General features: G+C 37.1%; 1 protein-coding gene and 2 pseudogenes across 1 annotated transcript; 2 read left to right on the top strand and 1 right to left on the bottom strand.

The window, feature by feature from the left end:
- The first annotated feature begins 1155 nt into the window (after window positions 1-1155).
- LOC147918872 (uncharacterized) lies at window positions 1156-2082 on the top strand (annotated as a pseudogene).
- Window positions 2083-13904: 11822 nt separating this feature from the next.
- Window positions 13905-17265, top strand: LOC147918871 (beta-glucosidase 32-like). Its single transcript, XM_087506041.1, has 13 exons — window positions 13905-14164; window positions 14290-14359; window positions 14470-14525; window positions 14720-14795; window positions 14936-15013; window positions 15103-15190; window positions 15290-15545; window positions 15714-15832; window positions 15937-16154; window positions 16270-16307; window positions 16410-16512; window positions 16619-16727; window positions 16840-17265. Exons 1-13 carry the CDS (start codon window positions 14009-14011, stop codon window positions 17078-17080), a joined length of 1608 nt encoding a protein of 535 aa, XP_087362167.1. The 5' UTR covers window positions 13905-14008; the 3' UTR covers window positions 17081-17265.
- Window positions 17266-20187: 2922 nt separating this feature from the next.
- LOC104720454 (uncharacterized) lies at window positions 20188-23011 on the bottom strand (annotated as a pseudogene).
- Window positions 23012-23233: the final 222 nt, after the last annotated feature.

Here is a 23233-nt window from a genome sequence, read left to right as displayed (position 1 = left end):
CTCACTGAGTAATTTTAGATTACTCATGATAATATTTTGTCTTGCAGGGAAGCCTAAGTGAGTCTAGAGCTGGAGCAAACATTAGGGTACCGGATAGGGTTTTTCTGTGTTCTTTGTAAAACCCTATGTTTTTCTAAACAATTACTGTAAAATTTTCCGACTATCTATATATATTGCTTTGATGATTTATTTACAATGTAATATTTTGTTAAAGTAATATATTCGGTTTTCGGGTAAAACATGGCAAGTTGCAAATGATACTCGGCCTTGTCCGGGTCAACACAACGCGCTGTGGAACGCAAGGGTTGCAAAGCCTAAGCGAACCTCGACCGCGGGCGGAGTCACGTCCAGGAGGACTGGTCGGGAAGCTGCAGCTTCCGTCCCTCGACCGGACCACCAGGGTGCGGTTCCCACAACAAATAGCGTTTTGGCGCCGTCCGATGGCCTCCGTGGTCATAGAGCGGTTCGGGGGCGTTACAGTTAGGTTTCAGGGACATTCAAATTTTCAATCAAGCTTTGCTAGTCAAGCAAGCATTGAGAATCCTGCTGTATCCTGATTGTTTGTTTGCTAGAATGATGAAGAGTAGGTATTTCTCTCAGTCTCAGTTCTTGGAAGCTCCCTTAGGACTGAGACCATCTTATGCTTGGAGAAGCATTTTGTTTGGTAGAGACTTGCTAGTTCAAGGGTTAAAAAAGAATGTGGGGAATGGAAAATCTTTCAAGTTTTGGTTAGATGATTGGATTGAAGATGACGAGGGATGGAGAGCACCATGGAGGAGAAATTACTTTTTCAATCCCGACTTGAGAGTTTCTGAACTGGCTGACGTGGAGAGACGAGTCTGGAATTCCCAAAAACTCCAAACTTTTTTTCCCTGAGGATATTCACAGAATACTGAGGATCAAACCGGCATCAGAAGAGGAAGATTTCTACTCTTGGAAGCATAACAAAAAGGTGATTTTCGGTTAAGTCAGCGTATTGGTTGGGCTATCAATCCTCCAGTTCTACTGTAAAAGCTGAAGGAAATCAACAGCCATCTACAAATGTTCTCAAAGCCAAAATATGGGAGGTATAATACAGACCCAAAGATAAAGGTTTTTCTCTGGAAAATGTTATGTGGAGGCTTACCAGTTGCAACAAAGTTGAATGGAAGAGGTATGAATGTGGATCCTAGGTGTCAAATTTTTGGAGGAGAGTCTGAATCGGTTAACCATGTCTTATTCTCTTGTTCTTTGGCTAGACAAATTTGGGCTTTAATTGGAATTCCTTCACCAGAAGATGGTTTTCATAATGGATTAGTGTTTTCTAATATACATTACCTCCTAATGAATAATAGAAACCCTCTTTGGCCAGATGAACTGAAGAAGTCATTCTCTTGGATGCTTTGGAGAATTTGGAAGAACATAAGTATGTTCTCTTTTGAAGGAAATGGGTTCTCGCCGTTGGAATCTGCTCAAAAGATAAGAGAAGACTGGTTGGACTGGGTTGAGGCATAAAAGTTAGACGAGAAAGGAGAGATTGAGCAAGAGAGAACCGAAGTAACAAATGTGGGGCGCGAAATTGTTAGACGGGGAAAGAAAAGGAAAGGATGGACGCGTCCGCCTACAAACTGGTTAAAATGTAACATTGGCATCTCTTGGTCAAACAGAAACAGGCTCGCGGGTTGTGCATGGGTTTTGAGAAATCATGCAGGTGAGGTGTTGTTACATAGTAAAAGAGCTTTATCCAGTTGCAGGGATAAACAAGAAGCTCAACTCAGAGGATTGTTGTGGGCAATTGATAGCATGGGTAGTCACCGAGTTAACAGAGTGGTTTTTGTGTTGCAGGAAGTGTTTTTGGTAAATGCGATTACCAAACCTGCAGCTTCTCCTTCATTTAGATATCTGTCTATGGAGGTTGGTTTGTCTCTTAAGTCTATTAATGACTGAAATTTTTTTTTGGAAAACTCATCTTCAAACAGAGGAGCTTTGCTTATAGCTCAGAGTGTCACTAACGACTACAGATTGCAATCTTATGTGGCCACAGGGCATCCGTCTTGGTTAAATGGCTTGTTTACGGAGGAGAATCTACACACCTCTGATTGAATTTGAGTTTTAAAGTTGGTAGGGTGGGTTATACAAGGAATTTGTGTATAGGCCTTTGTGGTTTTTTGTGTTCTATTAGCCGATCAAGGGAAGAAGTGTATACCTTGGATCTCTAGGAAGTATTTTCTGACTGTAAATTGTATGGAACTTTTATCTGTCAATACAACACCTGTTGACAAAGAAAAAAAAAAAACTCACCAGCCATTTTGTGTAATACCTTAAATTTGAGAAAAAGTAAAATGGGACCAGGGGGACTGGTGGAAAGATGCAGCAAAGAACATGCAGGAGATATTTGTCGGGAAGAATCGAGGAGATTTTGTTCAAAAGAAAAAGAAAAAAAATATATGAGGAGAAACAGAATATACATATACTAATGAACACAAATAAATTGTATTTTATACTTTTTCTAATAAATATCCCACAATACCTATTCATTTTTCCTAATTAAAAGTATAAATAATAAATTCAATATTTTTATATTATGATTTATGATTGTTGCTTTGTCAATGATAAATAAAGTATGTATGTATTAAAAAAAAAGTATGTATTTTCCAGTCAATCCGTAATAAGAATTGTGTCACCTGTCGACAACTGATTAAAATATTAAGTAGTTATTTTATTCTATTCGACGCATGGAAAATGCGAGTTAAGCCAGCGATCATCTAGTCATATAATATGATTATTTAATAATGAGCTTCTTTTGTTTACTTTTTTTTTAAACTGATAGTTAATTTTTTATCAATATTATATATATATATATATATATTGACTATTGACTATTGTTTTTTTTTTCATTTGACCATCTTTGTATATTTTACTCATTACTTCATTAGCATTAATAATGGCTGTAAATTGTATCGTGTAGAATTTGGTGGAATTCAAACAATATGTTAGTTTTTTAATTGTATCGTGTAGTAAACTTTTATTAGCAGAACACTTATTATCGTTAAATATGTTCCAATAATATTCATTTGCGACTCAATTTTGTTTCCAATATCTGATTACTATTCCGTTTCAACAACTTTTGTCCATATGATTTAAATATTGTGAGACACACGATTTAAACAATTATCTTCATCATCTTCCTTTTATCTTCCTCTCTTTCCACTGTATATATTAAATTCGAAAATTATATATATATATATATATATATACATATATAGATATAGTATGCAAACATAGAGACACTGTTACCAAACCAATCAATGCGAAGACACAGTGTTGTCTCTATGTGTATAAATACGCTATGTAATACCCGATTTCTAGAAAATGAGGCGTGTAAAAAGAGCTTACAATAATTAAATTTGACCACTTAATTATGTCACTAATTTTCACTCATATTTTCTGTAACTCATTCTGATATAACACTAGCATTACTTGTGCTTGGATTAGAACAATTAAAGAATGGTTGACTTATTAGAAAGTAATTTTTAAAACAGTGTAAATGAAGAAACGTAAACCGAAAAATATCTTGTGGTAATTTGTATGTTTAGTAAAACAATTCTTTTGAAATCTCTAGAAGTAGTGCACAATATAATGAAGAGGATAGAGGCCACCGGCTAAGAAAGGGTGTGGGATCGGAGGCCACGAACGTCAGTGGTGGAGGCGTTACAGGTAATACAATACCGGCTTATACGGTATGAGGTGACAGACATTATGCTCTGACTGTCAATGAGAGTATTTTTAATTATTATCCTAATTATGAAACATGTTGGTGCATATAGAGAGACGAAAAGAATTGATTTGGTTGTGTATGTCATAGATCAAAGTACACTTGTTTTGTTGCAACTCGTGTTGACAATACTTTATACCGTGAAAATAAGAATAAAACACAGGAAAAAATATCTTGGTAATTTGTAAGATTAAGAAATAAGTCTCTTGAGCTTCGATCGAAAGTGTTGTTAGCCAAGAAATTAGACTTTTAAATAGACTCAAAGATAAACCAAAGAGGTTAGTCCCGTATCAAAAACTCCAACTCTGCAAAGGTTTTCTACGTGCAAGAATGAATATTCTCTTACAATTCCCTGAAGATGGAGGCAGCATCAGAGACTTTTGCATTCTTTTTGTAAGAAGTATTGTTCTTGTATATTAAGGTTTTGTACAGACCCCTATTTATACAGACTCAATGGGTAGGACTTCTAGGTTAAACCATTTACAGAATGTTCCTAAAACAGAGTAATCAAATATTGCGTATTGAATGAGAATCATTGACGTATTTCTAACACTCCCCCTCAAGATGGAGGCATGTGAGTGACACCAATCTTGTCATGGAGATGGAGGAATCGAGCGCGAGGTAACGGTTTCGTCAAGGCATCAGCGAGTTGATCTTTAGTGTTAACATGGGAGACTCGCAGGGCACCGTCTTGAACTTGACTGCAAACAAAGTGATAGTCAATAGCAATGTGTTTCATCCTCGAGTGGAACACGGGATTCGCACACAGGAACGTAGCACCCACATTGTCACAATAGACAACTGGTGGATGCTTAAGAGAGACACCAAGTTCAGTGAGAATGTTACAGACCCAATTGAGTTCTGCGGCTACGTTAACAACGGCTCTGTATTCAGCCTCGGTAGAGGACCTGGCAACGCCTTTCTGTTTCTTTGCTGTCCACGAGATGGGGTGATGGACAAGGTAGACAATGTATGAGTTGGTGGAGACGTAGTCGTCAGAGTCACCAGCCCAGTCAGCGTTAGAATAAGCATGAAGGTTGATGTTGTTTCGGGCAGAAAAGAAGATGCCATGGGTGGGTGTTCCAGCCAAGTAACGAAGAATGCGCTTGGCTGCTTGCCATTGATCAGTGGTAGGGCGGTGCATGAATTGAGATAAACGATTAACGGCGTATGCAATATCCAAACGTGTGAAGGCTAGGTACTGAAGGCTGCCTACAAGCTTGCAATATTGCGTTGGATCGTCTAAAGGTGTGCTGGTGTCAAGTTTGAGCTTCGGAGAGGATGCCATGGGCGTGGTAACAGGCTTGGCGTTGGTCATGTCATAACGATGAAGGAGGTCAAGGATGTACTTCCGTTGACACAGATGAAGGCCAGCTTGAGTCCGGTGTGCCTCGATTCCAAGGAAATAGTTGAGGTTCTCAGCGTCTTTAACGGAAAACCTCTCAGCTAGGAGATCGAGAATTCGTTGAACTCCGGCGATGGTGCTTCCTGTGACTATTATGTCATCGACAAAGACGAGGAGATAGACAAATGTTTGACCCACCTTTAACACAAAGAGGGAGGTATCTGCAAGAGAATTCACAAAACCAATACTGATAAGATATGTCCGAAGTTCAGTATACCATGCTCTGGGAGCTTGTTTTAACCCATATATAGCTTTGTGGAGGCGAAAAACATAGGACGGATTGTCGGTGTTAAAGAAGCCTGGTGGTTGCTCCATGTACACTTCATCGGTGAGGGTGCCTTGTAGAAAAGCATTATTGACGTCAAATTGTTTTATCGGCCAGGAGTTTGTCACTGCAACATCAAGAACCAAACGGATTGTGGTGGATTTGATGACTGGGCTGAATGTGTCTGTGTAATCTTCACTGTACCGTTGATTGTATCTCTTTGCCACTAGGCGGGCTTTGCACCTGTCTAAAGAACCAGTGGGCAAAAACTTATTTTTAAAAATCCACTTACAGCCGACGACATTGAAGTGTGGCTGACGAGAGCCGAGATCAAGTGTCTGATTCTTCGCATATGCATCAATTTCCACGGACATTCCACGACGCCACCGTTCGTCTTGTAGAGCCTGTTTCACGATTTGAGGTTCAGCAGGAATGAGTTTGGAGAGAGCTATAGCATAAATGTATTTTGGATTTGGTTTGTTGATGTTGTTTTTCCGCCGGGTGACCATGGGGTGGTGATTGGCCGGCAGAGCATGATTGTCAGAGGAAGCCGTAGTAGAACTTGATGAATGAGAAACAGAGATTGTTGCAGGTATAGAGGATTCATCGCGAGAAGAAGAGGCTGGTGGACTGGGGCCTGAATCCGGAGTTGGGCTTTGAAGTGGTGTGGTGTGAGAATGGACCGATGTTGGGCCTGATGTTGCAGAGTCGGATTGAGTAGAGGTGCTCGTGACAGAAATTGACGGGGTTGTGGCGGAGTGTGAAGGTGGTGTCGAAGATTCGCTTACCTGGTGAGAAGCTGAGCTCGTGAATCCCGGCGTCGTCGGCAAGACCAGAGACAGCTAAGGTGAGGGCAGTGGCAATGGATGTGGTGGAGCATGTAGGGGAACTGTGGTGTATGGTTTGAAGTTGGTTGAAGCAGGTTCTGGAATCGAAGAAGGTGTGACGGGGAAGATTTAGATCGATTGAAAGAGAAAACTTTTTCATCAAATTTCACATGGCGAGAGATGTATATGCGGCCAGAATTTGGTTGTATGCACTTTGTGTTGGAGAGTACCCAATGAAGACACAAGGCATTGATCGATCTTCTAACTTGTTGGTTGTGTAAGGGCGGAGCCAAGGAAACAGAGACACCCAAAACATGGAGCTTTGACTAATTCGGAGTTGTACCAAAGAGTTTTTGAAATGGAGTCTCCATACCAATCACCGGTGTCGATAGCCGATTGATGAGGTAAGTAGCAGTTGCAAGTGCATACGTCCAGTAGGTCTTAGGCATAGCGGCATGGGTCAGTAATGTTAGACCAGTTTCCACCACATGTCTGTGTTTCCTTTCTGAGATGCCGTTTATCTCTGGTGTGTGTGGTGGGGATGCTAGATGAGAGATGCCAGCGGCAGAGAGAAAGGACCGAAGGGCAATGAATTCGCCGCCATTGTCTGAGTAAAGAGTGCCGATCTTGGTGGAGAAGCGGTTTTCAACGAGGGCTTTGTAGGCTTGGAAAGTGGCACGGACGTCGGATTTTAGTTTAAGTGGAAACGACCAGGTGTATCGGCTGTAATGGTCTACGAGTAGTAGATAGTATTTGTAATTGTCGATAGAAAGGATAGGAGAGCTCCAGAGATCTATGTAGATGTATTCAAGGGGACGAGAGGAGACAATTGAGTTGTGAAAGAAAGGTAGTTTATGAGCTTTATTGATAGAAAAATCTGAACATAAGGTATTTGTGGTTACAGATTGGTTGTAGGATAATGAAAAACAAGAAATAACGGTATTGGTAATAGAGAGTGACGGGTGACCAAGGCGACAGTGCGAGTCATCCGTAGTTATTTTTGGTTTAGTGGAAGCAAAGAAAGAGGAGAGAGTTGATGGTGAGGCTGGCCACTCGTATAACTCACCCCTAGACTTGCCGAGGAGCAACGGGTCCCCCGAGCCCAACTTCCTCACCTGAAAGCAAGCAGGGAAAAATTCGACAGAAACCTTATTAGCATTACATAGGCGATAGACAGAGATGATATTTTCTGTATATTTGGAACACACAAGACATTGTTGAGATAGAGAGGACGAGAGGTAGAGGGTAGAAAACCAGAACCAGTGTGAGTGATGGGAAGACCAGTCCCATCGCCTATGAGAACATTGTCACCACCATTGTAGGGCTGGTGAAGTGATAGATTCGAGAGATCACTGGTGAGGTGATGAGTAGAGCCGCTGTCCACCACCCATGGATTGGAGGAGGCTGTTGCTAGATTCGCATGTGGCTGCCACGGACGGAAAGGAGATGGGAGCAGACCAGATTGAGATGTATGATTATACTGTTGAATTTGACTGCACCGTTTGGTGTTGTGACCAAAAACACCACATAACTGAAACTTGCCTTGATAGCCGCGAGAAGTGCGGTTGTCTGGTCGGGAAGACTGATACTGCTGCTGATTGTTGTTGGTCCAGGGTTGAGTCTATCGCTGAGTGTGACTACCATTGTAGTTGCGGGATTGATGTTGACGGGAGGCGACATTAGCAGAGACTGGAACGAGAGTGGAGGCAGAGGAGGCAGCAATCAACAGTTTCTCTTCTCTCGTGAGGAGCTTCTCATGAACTTCGGTGATGGAGGGTCGTTTCTCATGTCCTTCAATCTGATCAACAACTGACTTGTAGTCTTCAAGTAATCCTGCAAGGATGAACTCAACTTGTTCTTCATGTTCTAGCGGTTTGCCCAAGAGAGCAAGTTGGTCAAAATGGGTCGTAAGTACCTGCATATAGTCATCGACAGATTTGTTTCCTTTTGGATATTGCTTGAGTTGAAGATGAAGCTGTTGGATGTGTCCCCAGATGGGATTAGCGTATGTGGCAGCAAGTTTGGTCCACATTTCTGCGGCAGTCGTGGTCTTGGTGACAACAAGTTGAATGGATGGGGAGAGGGTACCAATAAGACTACTATGGATCAATTTGTCCTGTCGCCGCCATTTGGTGTAGTCAGGATTTAGAATGGACTGATTATTGGTGGTGACCGTCTGAGCTGGTATGGAGATTGAGCCATCGACATTGTAGTGACCCTCACCAAGGGGTAAATTGCAAAATGAAAACCCAAGGCCAAAAGACCAAGAAAGGAAACCAACAAGGAGATTAGAAGAATTGTTGAAGGCAAGTCCAAGAAATTATGAGCAAATTGAGAAATGGCCGAGTTGACCGCGACGTACCGTCCGATTCGTGCGAAGGACCGAGAGTTGTCCGGGTAATGACCGAGAGGATCGGGAGAAGCTTGAAAGGATCAAGAGAATTGTCCGAGAAAGACCAAGGTGTATTCGAGAGTTGTCCGGACCGAGACCGAGTATTGCCGAGAGGAACGTCCGAGCGTTGCCGAGAAGTGTCGAGAGGACCGTCCGATACTGTCCGAGAGTATCCAATGATTGCCGAAGACTGCCAAGAGGTACCCGATCGAGTGCCGAGAGATGATCGATCGAGCTGTCGAGAATTTCCTGAAAAATTAAGGAAATTGTGATTTATGAAAAATCAACCAATCAGATTTCATGCAGCTAGTGGAAGATTATTTAAATCAAAGTGGAGATAGTGGAGTTAGTGGAGGATTAAACAATTCAAAGTGGAGTTTAGTGGAGATTAAATAATTCAAAGTAGAGTTAGTGAAGCTTGGTGGAGGATTAAACAAATCAAATGAAGAAGTGGTGATTATTTAGCCAAGTCTTTGCATTCTCACCAAGGAAATTTTGTGGCAAAGAATAGAAGACTTGCTCGCCATGCATTGGCCATGGTTGCCGCCCAAAGCACTCACACTTCACTATAAATAGGAGCCTTAGGATCCATTTTTGCTCATTCCTTTCCCTTAGAGAAAAATTGAGAGAGAGAGTTAGGGAAAGAGAGAGAGAGAGAGAGGTAGAGAGTGAGCGAGAGAGTTCTTCTTTAGAGATCTCTCTTCCGCGAGTTGTTAGCAAGGTGCTGCTGTAGGAGTTGTTCGCGTCCAGTCTTTGCTAGGAGTCTGCATAGATCGTGTTCTTCTCAGCTAAGCCAGGTTAGTTTTGAAGCGTGTGATATGGCACATGATAGGTGGGGTTTTAGGTTGTTTTCGCTTAGGATTTATGGGTGAAATCTAAGCATTTTCGTTGGGGTATTGGGTAGATTCGTTTCTTTTCTTTCTAGATCGAAGTTCTAGGAAGTAAAGTCTCGTTTATTGCTTGTTTGCATATTGGTGTGAGGTTGTGTCTAGCGCTTAGTTTCTAGATATTTCTCTAGTTACTAAGGTTTGCATGTCGCTTGCTAGTTGTTGCATGTTGCTTGTGTGCATTGCATGTTGTTATTTGTAGCTTGCATGTAGCTTGTGTGCTTTGCAGGTTTGTTTTGTTGTGTGTTGAGGTTGTGCAGGTGAAGAGTTCCCCAAAGACCGTAATCGGTGCGGATTACGAAGACTCGGAGAGACGGGATTACAGCCTATGGCCGAGTACTACACGATGGTGTAGTCGAGATTGCCTGTTGAGAGAAACTCGCATGTGATGTTCTATGCTTGCGTGCCTTTGTGGCTGTGAGTATAGGTGTTCACGGGTATGGGGGAAGTGATGAAATGATGAAGTGATGAAGTGGTGGAGTGAAGGAGAGAAGGGCCCTTGGACTTGAAGACGAAGAAGAGATGTTAGCTTCCGCGTGCGTATACTTTGATAGTATACTTGGAGATTGCTTGACTAACTTGCATGTTTTATTGCTTGTTTTCTTGCATTGGGTTTGCATGTTGCATTTGAGTGCTGCATGTAGTTAGTTAGCTTGCATGTTGTGTGTTGCTTGTTTGGGTTGGGGTTTGGGTTTTGGTTTCTTGTTAGGTTGCCGAACTCACTGAGTGATTAGCACTCAAGACTCCATATTTTTTTTGTGTTGCAGGTAACCTTAGTGGGGAAAAGCCTTAGCGGGGAGCACAGGACGTTAGGCCAGCCGGTGTAGAGTTGTGTTGTCTTTGCAAGATGTTTTCTTTTGTAAAATTTACTTAATCGTATTTTGGCCTTAAGCCTGGCGCCATTTTCGTATTAATGTTTTATGAACTATTTTATGAAGTAAATAGAGTTGAAAATCTTTTTATTTAAGTTGTTTAGTTTTCAAATGGTTCCAGCCTTGTCCGGGCCAACACAACGCACCAGGCCGCAAGGGTTGCAAAGCCTAAGTAGTCTCGGTCGCGGGAGGAATTGTGCTAGGGAGGACCGGTCGAGAAGTCTGCAGCTTCCGTCCCTCGGCCGGATCACCTCGGTGCAGTTCCCATAGTGGCGTTCTGTGGCTGTCTGTTGGCCTGCGTGGTCATAGGACGGTTCGGGGGCGTTACAGATATAGCCAGCAAGATCATGGCCATTGAGTAGGGAGTGGACTTGGAGATTCCATGTGATGTAGTTGGTGGGCGTTAGCTTTGTGATGTTTATCATGTTGATGTTGAGAGCGTCTTGAGGTGTGACCGTGACAGTACCATCAGTGTTTTGAGCCATGGGGAAGCGGCTGAGATCAAGAAAGAACAAGATCCGAAAAGAAAGAGAAGAAGAGATTGAAGAGAAGAAGAATAAGAAACGGCAGCCGAAAAAAATTTAGGGTATCGAATATGGCTCTGATACCATGTAAGAAGTATTGTTCTTGTATATTAAGGTTTTGTACAAATCCCTATTTATACAGACTCAATGGGTAGGACTTTTAGGTTAAACCATTTACAGAATGTTCCTAAAACAGAGTAATCAAATATTGCGTATTGAATGAGAATCATTGACGTATCTCTAACAGTTTTCCATTATATCACTAACAACATCCTTAAACTGACTAAGTGGGAACTAACTCCGGAACCAGATAGACGTGTCATTCCTGCTTCGAACCTCCATTTTCAGCATTTATGCAGCTTGACCCCGGAGTTTAAGAGTTTCCGTCAATATCAAGACACCAGAAGACTTTCCCGAACGTTTCCAAAATGTTCTGTAACTTTTATTTTACTCACGTATGTGTCACTCTTCACATCTTTGACCAAAAATTCTTTCCTGTATTGTTTTGCAAACTACCTACAATAAGTACAATAAGGGGGGTGTATTCAACTTGACATTTTAAGTGATTTGTCTAAAAGTTATAAATTCTATGTTATTCAATCATGGATTTTAAAAAGTCTCCTGAAATCTACTGTTATTAAACTGATGATTTAAAAATCTAATTTAAAATCCACTGTTATTCAAAACAGTTTGTGGATTTGAATTTTAGGGGGGTGTATTGAAACCATGATTTTAGAAAGTTTGATGAGATTTAGAAAATTTGGAATTTTGAATGATTTTAGGGAAGTTCATATGATTTATTGTAAAATTCTTTCAAATCCCACATAAAACCATGAGATTTGGATTTCTCTATTTTTAACTAAACAAATCCCACCTAAATTCTCCAGAATCTCAAAAATCATTAAAATCCAAATCCACAAACTATTTTGAATAACAGTGGATTTTAAAGTAGATTTTTAAATCATCAGTTCAATAACATTGGATTTTAATAGACTTTTTAAAATACATGATTGAATAACATAGTATTTGTAAGTTTCACACAAATCACTTAAAATGTCAAGTTGAATACGCCCCCTTAATAAGTTTTAGGAATTCTGGAGGATTTGAGAGGATTTGTTTAGTTAAAAATACAGAAATCCAAATCTCGTGGTTTTAGGTGGGATTTGAAAGAATTTTACCATACATCATATTAACTTCTTTAAAATCTATCAAAATTCTAAATTTCCTAAATCCCATAGAATCTTCCAAAATCCTGGGCATTCGGGTATCCGTTCGGATTCGGATCGGGTATTTCGGATTTTTGGATTTAGAGGTATAGGACCCGTTCGGGTATTTCTAGACTTCAGGTTCGGATCAGTTATTTTGGGTTTGGATTCGGATTACCCGAAGTTCACAAAACTCAAAATTTTAGTATATAATTTAGTCTAAATTATTCAATAATATACAATATATCTGAATATTTTTTACCCAAATTTACTAATAAACAGTTTAAATACTTCAGATTATCTAAAAGATCTAAAAATCTGGATATTTTGGACACTTATATTATTAAAATTATAAATATCACTAATATATTATTACTATATATTAATGATATGAGTATATTCGGATACTCGTTCGGATTTCGGTTTGGATCGGATTCGTGTTCGGATTTTCGGATTTAGAGATTTAGAACCCGTTCGAGTATTTTACAATTTCGGATACAGGTTCGGATCAGATTTTTCGAGTCGGATTCGGATCGGATCTCCGGATTCGGGTATTTTGCCCAGTCCTAATGATAATATGAATCATCTTTTAAAATGAAATATATTTTATTAAGAATTATGAATATAGTTCGACAAAAAAAAAGAACTAATGAATTATGAATATAAAGAAGTCTTTGGAGCATTTATTGAGATTGTTTCTATAAGTAGGAAACCTATTATAAAACGCTATCCTTAGAGAAAATACATCAACCAAAAATGTGTTGATATGTAACCACAATCTTCCATTTAAAACTTTATAATATATTTTTTATAAATTGTTATAATAATTTTTGAAGTTTATTTTTTAAATTTTTGAAGGAAAAACTTTTTAAGAAATTGAAACAATTATAAACTTCATTTTTTTCCTTTAATTTGTTGTGTGTGTTTTTTGAACAAGAGAAATTTTTTAAAAAAAAATCAAGATAATTTTTATTAAAATGAGCAAGCATATTAAGAATGTGGTCTAACTAATCCCAAAAATTAAATTAAAAAAAAAAGATTATCATATCCTTTATATATATTGTCCAAAGATCTTTATCTATTTTAATAAAGCATAATGACAGTGTAGAGGTTGTGTTATTACGATTGGGACATAATTATAGAAAGAGAAAGGATGATCTTCTGCGATTCTATGCTCAGCTAGTATATCGGGACTTTTGTTTGATTTGTTATGTTGACAGTTCTTGTAAACGTTTTATTTAATCGACCAAGACATTTCGAAACAGAAGACATTAGTGAGTCGTTAAAAATAAGATATATATATATATATATATATATATAAAGAGTTTAAAAAAAATATAACATTTAGCTTGACTGATGTTGTGTCACTTTTGTTTGTTGAATACTAATATACATTATTATTTTTTGATCAAACAAATACTAATATATTTTAAAACGTACTTGTTATGAGTTTAATTACGGACTTAACACGATACGTTGTAGTTGGTAAGTGTTTAAATAATCATATAAAAGCGCACAAAACAAGATGCGAATAACACAGTTTGAATAATTTCAGTCTAACTAAGTTTGTTTAGTCACGAAGACTCACGAGAGTCACGATTTTAATCATCCAATTAATTTAATCAAATAGTCATCGAAAGACAACCGGTTTAGTCAAAGATTTTGATTATTTTATAGTTAACAAAAACTATTCATAATATATGGTACGCGGGTGCCCTAGCTAACTACCTCTCTCTCTCTATATAAGACGAAGTTGATGCATTAACACTTCTCAGAAGTCTCTACATATCTTGTTCTCTAAAGACTTTACATATCTCAAAATTCTCAAATCTTTTACTAAAGCTTTTTCTTCCATAAACTAATTAACGTCCAAGGAAATGGAAATTAAGCTAGTTGCACTAGTACTAATTACACTAAGTGTAGCATCATGGGATGCTGCAGAGGGAAGATCTCTTAGATCGTCTACGACACCTCTAAATCGTTATAGCTTTCCTCCTGATTTTGATTTTGGCGTTGCTTCTTCCGCTTATCAGGTTTGTTTGTAATGTACTGATCAATCAAGTGTACTCATGCTTCGATAGATTTTTTTTTTTTCGATAGATTTAATTAGTTTGTTAAAGTAATTGATCAGGATATTTGAATATATTGTGGAATGCAGTATGAAGGTGCAGTAGAAGAAGGAGGAAGGGCCCCGAGCATATGGGATCGTTTTACACATGAATTCCCAGGTTCACCTTTTTTTTTTCATTCATCCACGTTTTTAATTTTTTTGTTATAAAGAACTTATCTTTTCCAACGTTTCCAATATCTATACGTAAAAGTTTTATATATTTTTCAGAAAGGACAAGCATGGACAACGGAGATGTTGCTGTAGACTTTTACCATCGTTACAAGGTTTGTGCATGCATGACTTTTATTATTTTATACTTGCTTGCTTTGCAGCATTTTTTGTCATTGGAAACGTGATTGAATTGTGAAATATAAGCATAAAATAATTGGTGGGACATATCTGCATAACCAAGCTTTAATAGTTTTTTTTTCTTTTTTTCTTGCAACAACTTATATTAATTAAATGGTTAAATGAACAGGACGACATCAAATTAATGAAGGAAATGAATTTGGATACTTTCAGATTTTCACTATCCTGGTCAAGAATATTACCAAGTAAGTAAATATTTGGGTTTTTTTTTTTTCCTACTATCAATTTGGAAGATACAACTCACGTGACACGTACAGTTTTTTTTTTTTTACCTTTCTCCCAAGAACTGTTTTAAACCGTTTTATCTATTATATTAATTTTTCAGGTGGAAAACTAAGTGATGGAGTAAATAAAGAAGGGGTTCAATTCTACAAGAATCTTATTGATGAACTTATCAAGAATGGTAAGAATCATAGCTTAAATCGTTAACTATAGCTAAGTTTTGTGTTTGAAATGTTTCTCATCACACTATATGTTTAAACATGCATACAGGTATTAAACCATTTATAACAATCTATCACTGGGATATACCTCAAGCTCTTGATGATGAGTACGGTAGCTTTTTGAGTCCTCGAATCATGTAAGTTAAAAGCTTAGATTCATACACGATATACATAAGTTTAAAGTACTGCTCTTTCAGTCTTTTGACATTTTTTTGTTGTTGTGTGGTTTTATCCAGAGATGATTTTAGAAACTATGCCAGATTCTGTTTCCAAGAATTTGGAGACAAGGTCAATCTATGGACAACGTTCAATGAGCCATATGTTTATAGCGTTGCGGGTTATGATAGGGGCAATAAAGCAATCGGTCGATGTTCAAAATGGGTAAACAGTTTGTGTGTAGCTGGTGATTCGGGCACAGAGCCTTATTTAGTATCTCACCACCTTCTTCTTGCTCACGCTGCTGCTGCTGAAGAGTTCAGGAAATGTGACAAGGTAAATAAGAAACTATGTCTTCCTAAAAAACAGTTCCTTTAAAAATTTTATTTGTTTTCAACACACACACAAAAAGAAGTGTATGGATATTTCATGTCATTTAATCTATCAAAACGGATTTGAACGCCAAAAAAATTAACAGTTTGATTTATTCTAACTGTGAAACAGATTTCAAAAGATGCCAAGATAGGCATAGTGTTGTCTCCTTATTGGTTCGAGCCATATGACATTGATTCTAATGCTGATAAAGAAGCAGTTGAACGAGCTCTTGTTTTTAATGTTGGTTGGTAAGTTGTCATCTATGTAATCAAAGTTGAAACAAAATAAATAATTTGCTAATCATTTTTTTTTTTTGATTTTCTAATCTTGTTTATTCTACAATTATGTATAGGCATCTTAACCCTTTAGTCTTTGGAGATTATCCCGAAACGATGAAGACAAACGCTGGAAAGAGATTACCTTCTTTCACCAAAGAAGAATCTATGATGGTAAAAAATTCATTTGATTTTATCGGAATAAACTACTACACAACACGTTTCATCGCTCATGATCTTCACGCGGATCTTTCACGGCCTCGATTCACAACCGACCAACACCTGCAATATAGATGTAAGTACCGATAAACAGATTTGATCTCACTTATGTTTGGATTTTTTGTTTTCATATTAAAATATTCACGAACCTACAATTAGTGACTTTGTATTGTATCATTATTTTTTATCAGTGACAAATCGTAGCGGCGATTACATCTCATCAGAATCGGTACGAACATGAATGATATTCACACAACTTTATTTTAAAATTAGTATATCAAACAAATACTTAAATATAACCATTTTTTATTCTATTTTTCTTCAATTTCAGGATGGTTCGAAACTTCTTTGGTCATATCCAGAAGGCTTACGAAAGATTCTTAATTATATCAAAGATAAATACAATAATCCAACTATTTACATCACTGAAAACGGTAAGAACGTGAGAAGCATAATCATGAACATCATTTTATTAATCATCAATAGTTTACTCATATATTATTTTTATATAATAAGAAGTAACCACGTGTAAATGTATAGGTTATGATGACTATGAAGATGGGATACTCACACGTGAAGAGATACTAGAAGATACACCGAGAATAATGTACCTCCAAAAACATCTTCAACATCTCCAGAAAGCAATCACGTAAGAGATTTTCCATTGACCTCTTCAATAAAAACTGATACAGTGTATATGATTAATTAATAAAAATCTTGGGATAATAAATTAATTAATCTTACGAATACAAAATATACAGTGAGGATGGGTGTGACGTAAGAGGCTACTTCACATGGTCGATGTTGGATAATTTCGAATGGGAACATGGATATGGAGTGAGATACGGATTGTACTACATCGACTATTCAGATGGTTTAAAAAGAATTGCTAAAAGCTCGGCCAAATGGTTCAAGCATTTTCTTCAGAGATCCGAAAAGCCAAGGCTAATGGTTCTGTTTGAGAGAGTCAAGAATTGGTGGTCTGCATTACAGATGATCTAAGCTCGCTTGGTGTGCTAGGAGACTAATTCTTCTTTTTGATCAACTTTTTGGGATAAGAATGTATGTGAATATTGATATGTACCATATGTATTACTTGTAGAAAAGAACAAGTTATTTCTTTAGTTTTTTTTTTATATATGTATATATAGAAAATAGCATGTTAATATAGAGATAAATTTCAGAAACTATCATGTTTTGTTTGTAGTTCATATTCAACCTGACTTTCATATATATTAACCCAACATAAGCAAAGATTTCACCAATGCCATTACTGTGTACAGCCAAAATCGTTTATGGCATTCACCTAGATTTAGAAAGAGACCCTTCAGTATTTTCTTCTTTATTTACTTGCTCCCTTAGCCGAAAAATTCTTTCTTCGTGTCCGGACTTAAATGGTTTTTGGCATTAACTATTTTTCTTTCCCCTCTTAATACTTGGCCGAGTATGCGAATTAGCTTTCTTTATCCTCGTTCCATCGAGCCCGTATGTTGGTGCGGGATTTAGCACCCCCAACATACCGAACTAAACCAGAAAGATAATTCGATTACTTAACCGAGAATCCGGTTAAATCCCAATTCAATATTTGTTAAAGGCCTGTTCGGAGGAAGGAGGCCCAACAACAAAGATGGAGAAGCTAACTTCCCAATTCGCCGTCTTCAACCGACTTTACAATCGCCCAAAGATTGACTTAAAGAAGAAGGAGTAATCTTCAATATTTTAGTTTGATTATAAGGAAAGTTAATATATTTTGTAATCAATTAAAGAGTATAAATAAGGGAGAGACTTCTCCATTGTAAGCATCGAGCATCTAATACAATAATTGAGTTCTTCCATTGTACTTAGCAAAACCCTAATTTGAGTTCTAAGAGATTTAAAGCCCTTTTCCAATTTCAAAGCTTAGATAGACTTTCTGGAGAGATTACTTTATTGAATTTGTTTCCCTCACTAAACAAATTCATTGTGGAAACCTAGTTTCTATACTGTACACAACTTCCTTATTGCTTTATCCCTCTCCAGGATAATCCTGTTTATAACTGCGACTTTCGTTTTTCCAGGTGACCCCTAGCTTTTTCAGCTTTCCTTTTGTTCAATCATCCGATCCGTGTTTACATTTTCTGTGTTTTTGAATTGGTGCAGTTTTACTTTTATTCCTTCACGGGCCTGCTTAGTCCACAAAAGCATTTTTATACAGCCTATTAATTTATGACATAGGTATAAAATTCATTGTTCGTTTCTTGAATAGGTAATATTTGGGCCTGTCAGCCTACCAGAACTGACCATATTATTGACTATTCTAATCGACAACCTTGCATGGGAAGTGGAAGATTTGTGCACCTTAATCATATAAACTAGATCTGAACCCGCGGTACACAATCTGATTTAATTTTTATTAGTACAATTCATTTCTATATATTAGTAAAATGTATGAAAGTGTGTTAATATGTATTGTTTTAATTTTTCTCATCTGCTGAATAGTATTGTTATTTTATGATACCGCTGGTTCAAATCTTTGTGGAGTGTGTTTTGTATTGTTTTAGTTGAACTGTGTAATTGGTTGTTTGTTAAATATATGGTTGTTTGTTAAATATAAACCATGGGTACTTAATCTGAGATTAAACTCGCAGTATACCGCGGGATAAAAATTTATTTTTATTGTGTTTTAAATATATTTTAATATTTTTAATTATTAAAATGTTAGTCGAATCAGTATAAATAAAATATTTGTTTTTTCTTTGACATATGTGTATATTTTGTAAGTATGGATAAAGATGGATATCATTTATAACTTAATTAATTCCAAACTATAATTTTAAATATATAATATATGAAATATTTAAATAAATAGTTTTAGTGTTGGTTTAATAGTATAAATACATATGCTATAGACCCGTCCCGCAACAAATTGGTTTAAAGATCTTTAACCTGTAGAAAAACAGATTACAATAGTATTTACAAAATAACTTTTTGATTAAAACATTTAAACCCACAGTCACATCCATCCCCGTACTTTAGTTTAATTGATAGATCTAAATGTGGATACTAATTAACATGCGATACATTGTAGTATAACACTTTTGGTTTAAAACAGAAAGTATTATATCAATGTTATACTATATTATTAAAAATAAAAGATGATCATATATTTTCAAAAATGCTAACTAATTAAATTTATTAATTATGTAAAATCCTAGTGCTATTTGCAAAAGGAACACAAATTACATAACCCGTCTCAAAAAACAGAAAGATCTTAGAGCATCCACATTGGTTGGGGACTTTTTTTGGTCCCTCACATTTAATAATAATATTTTGATAGTTTCTTATTTTTAGTATGAGCATTGGTGTCTATTTGTATTTGGTCCCCCCAATAAAATAATAATATTTTGAAAGTTTAAAGATTAATTATTTAAAGTTGAAAAAACAAAAACATACAATTAAGAAATTAATAACAGAAAACATATAACATAAAAACATAAAAACAAAAACAAACATTTTATTCAACTCATAGAAATTTTAAAATCAATCTTCATTATCCGGAAGATGTCCAAAGTTAGTCCAAATATGTATTGGTGTTTCTGATGAGATTAAGACAATCTTTGATTGTTGCAGAAATATTGAAGTTCGGGTTTCAGAACCAGTTGCTTCATCGCACAAAACTGTGATAGAGCCTAGGATTATTGTCCAAACAACGAGTGAAGTTGATCTCTTAGATGATGGATATAGGTGGCGCAAGTATGGTCAGAAAGTAGTCAAAGGAAATCCTTATCCAAGGTGAATTTAGAAACCAGTCATCGAGTTTAAAGATAGAGTTCATCGGTCTTTTTTCCTTAATGCTTTTTGATCTAATTCACAGGAGCTACTATAAGTGTACAACACCGGCTTGTGGAGTAAGGAAACATGTAGAGAGAGCAGCAAATGACCCGAAGGATCAACCATTTTGGATCATTTCAGAGACATTACAAAAGTTTTGAAGTCACAAGAACATTAAATGTATATACAAAGTGAAAAACATGCTTTTATAATACAAAAAGACCAGATTTTTCAAACACTACCTTAAACACACAAAAGCAAACATAGATCTTTACTTCATCATCATCAGTATGATTCATCATCAGATGTTGTTGTAAGCTACAGAGACCAAGTGAGGAACTTTACCATCATCAAAAGGCAAACTCACATACTCTCTAGCAAACTCTTCAGCAATCTTCCAAGCAAGCTCACCATGAACAGCTTTACAATACATATACATCACAGTAGTCGCCGCAAGATTATACAGCATCAACAGCGTCAAAACCGCAAACGTGATCACAATCTGCAACACAAAGAAAGCATTCGTCCACAACTTCCCACCATCATCGTCGAGCTGAGCAGAGGCAGCTACGGTACTGATCCAAACTAGAATCAACTCAGTTGTTGCAAAGAAGAAGATGATAGACAAAGAAACACTCTTCATTCCTTTAACTAAGCTTTTACTTCTCTTCAATGGAGCTAAACCCCAAGCTGACTCAACAACAACAACAACCCAAGCAAGAACCCAATCCACATAGAGCTTAACCACAGCTAGAATCGAGATGATTGTTACTACCGTAGTGAGAGTTTGGAATTACGGAGAAGCGTAACCGAATTGAAGACCTGGGATGATCTGGATTAGCTTAGTAAACAAGAAAGCTAAAATCCCTAGAATCAAGAAAACCCCTAAAACGATGAAATTGGATGAAATCAAAGTAGCGAGGAGTGGTAGAAACGAGGCGAAGCTCGATTTAACGGCGGAGATCAATCTCACAGGTCTACCGTAAAATCCTTGGAAAACACTGTAAGCGATTGATCCAATAACTAAGAGATTGAAGACGGTGACAACAACGATGTAAGCGATTAGAAGCAAGACCGTTGTTTTGGTATCGACGAGACAAGCATCGGGAGACAGAGAAGATCGAATCGCCGGACAAGCTTCGGGAGAGAAGATCGGATCGCCGGACAAGCTTCGAGACAGATGATCGGACCGGCTTCGGGAGAAACAGAATATCGGCTTCGGTATTTTCTAAAGAAATTCCGGTGAGAAGAACGGAGCGCCTTCGTGATATCGTCGACGATGTGTATCGCCTTTGTCGTTGCCGTCGAGAGAAGAAAGAAGTCAAACAAAATTTGTCTCGACAAATTTTTTTGGTTTAACCCTAGAGAATTCGACAGCCAATCATAATAGACCACGTGGCGAAGAAGACGGACGAAAAACGTCCTATAATAAGAACCGTTTTTTCAATAATGGGCCTTTTAGAATTAAATTAAATCCATAAAAAATCCAGGGACGGCCCGAATCGACGGCGTTGCCCATGGTCTTAGTAGAGAAACCTATTTATGTCCCTATGGCTTCCTATTGACACTGTTGAAAATTTAAAACCAGTTCTATTGTCCGTGTCAGTATAATTTGTACCAAAATATATAAACAATATGACAGCACAAATAAAATTTAACAATATGAATAACGTCTTTCTTTTCTTTTGGGACAAATGAATGTAACAACATAACATGCAAAATAGCATATTTTCTTAATTTTTAACAAACTAAATGATAGATATAAACGTAAGGTCGAGAGTTAGTTGGGTACAAAAAAAATAAAAACATAAGGTGGAGAGTATTTCTTCTTCTTCTTTCACTTAGCGCGATGACCTGCTTCAACGTTTTTATAGATTTTTAGTGCTTCTTCCGTCATATTGACTCAAGCCAAAAGTTGTGACCTTTTTTATCGAGAGATGTGTCCGTTGCTTTTATATTGTATACCTGGGCGCTTGTATGAAACTCCGCATTAACAAACCAGTATGTTGTGGAGTTTCATACAAGCGCCCAGGTATACAATATAAAAGCAACGGACACATCTCTCGATAAAAAAGGTCACAACTTTTGGCTTGAGTCAATATGACGGAAGAAGCACTAAAAATCTATAAAAACGTTGAAGCAGGTCATCGCGCTAAGTGAAAGAAGAAGAAGAAATACTCTCCACCTTATGTTTTTATTTTTTTTGTACCCAACTAACTCTCGACCTTACGTTTATATCTATCATTTAGTTTGTTAAAAATTAAGAAAATATGCTATTTTGCATGTTATGTTGTTACATTCATTTGTCCCAAAAGAAAAGAAAGACGTTATTCATATTGTTAAATTTTATTTGTGCTGTCATATTGTTTATATATTTTGGTACAAATTATACTGACACGGACAATAGAACTGGTTTTAAATTTTCAACAGTGTCAATAGGAAGCCATAGGGACATAAATAGGTTTCTCTACTAAGACCATGGGCAACGCCGTCGATTCGGGCCGTCCCTGGATTTTTTATGGATTTAATTTAATTCTAAAAGGCCCATTATTGAAAAAACGGTTCTTATTATAGGACGTTTTTCGTCCGTCTTCTTCAAAGTTTGGATACAAAGGTGTCTCCGCATCTGCTATCTTTGATAAGAACTCATCTTCTTGCTTGTCTTCACCCTCAGGAATCTCATATAAGTCATCCTTCTGAAACAGTTCTTCATCTAAATATTCAGCAGCTTGAAATAATCTGAAAATCTCATCATTCCACTGGGAAGTTTTTCTTCCATCTTGAGCCTCTGAGTCCACTTCTCCATGATGAAACCAATCATTCCACATCTTGTAAGTCTCATCGATTCCCTTTGTCACAAGATGATGCACTATAGTGCTTGGTTGATGACGATCTAAATTTTGACAGTCTATACATGGACATATTACCAAGTCACTATCTCCTAACACCGCATTAACAAAGCTCCAAGCACCTCTCTCATATGCAGGATCAGCTCTATAGTGTAGTAGTATAAAAGCAGACAAACATAAACTCTTATTCATCCTATGAGCACTCATTTAAAACACAACCTACATATATATATACTCCATACCTGCGAAGATGAACCCATGCCTTGTCCAACATTTTATGTTTAAACCTTAGTGAAGGGTTAAACAAGTTCATCAAACTCAGATTATTCAAATAACAATACCAAATAACAACTTAATCATTAACAGATTTTAATAACATATACATAACACTCACAGCTTATTCAACAGTCAAAGACACAAGAAAAACTAGCTACCTTCTTTGTTATCGAGAAAAACATTTAAGATAAAATCACATATATTATTCTTTGTCAAACAC

Source organism: Camelina sativa, chromosome 20 (assembly GCF_030686135.1).
Source record: "Camelina sativa cultivar CO46 ecotype springtype chromosome 20, ASM3068613v1".
Taxonomy (NCBI): domain Eukaryota; kingdom Viridiplantae; phylum Streptophyta; class Magnoliopsida; order Brassicales; family Brassicaceae; genus Camelina; species Camelina sativa.
Note: the sequence above shows the minus strand (reverse complement) of the source record. Positions and strands in the feature narration are given on the sequence as shown.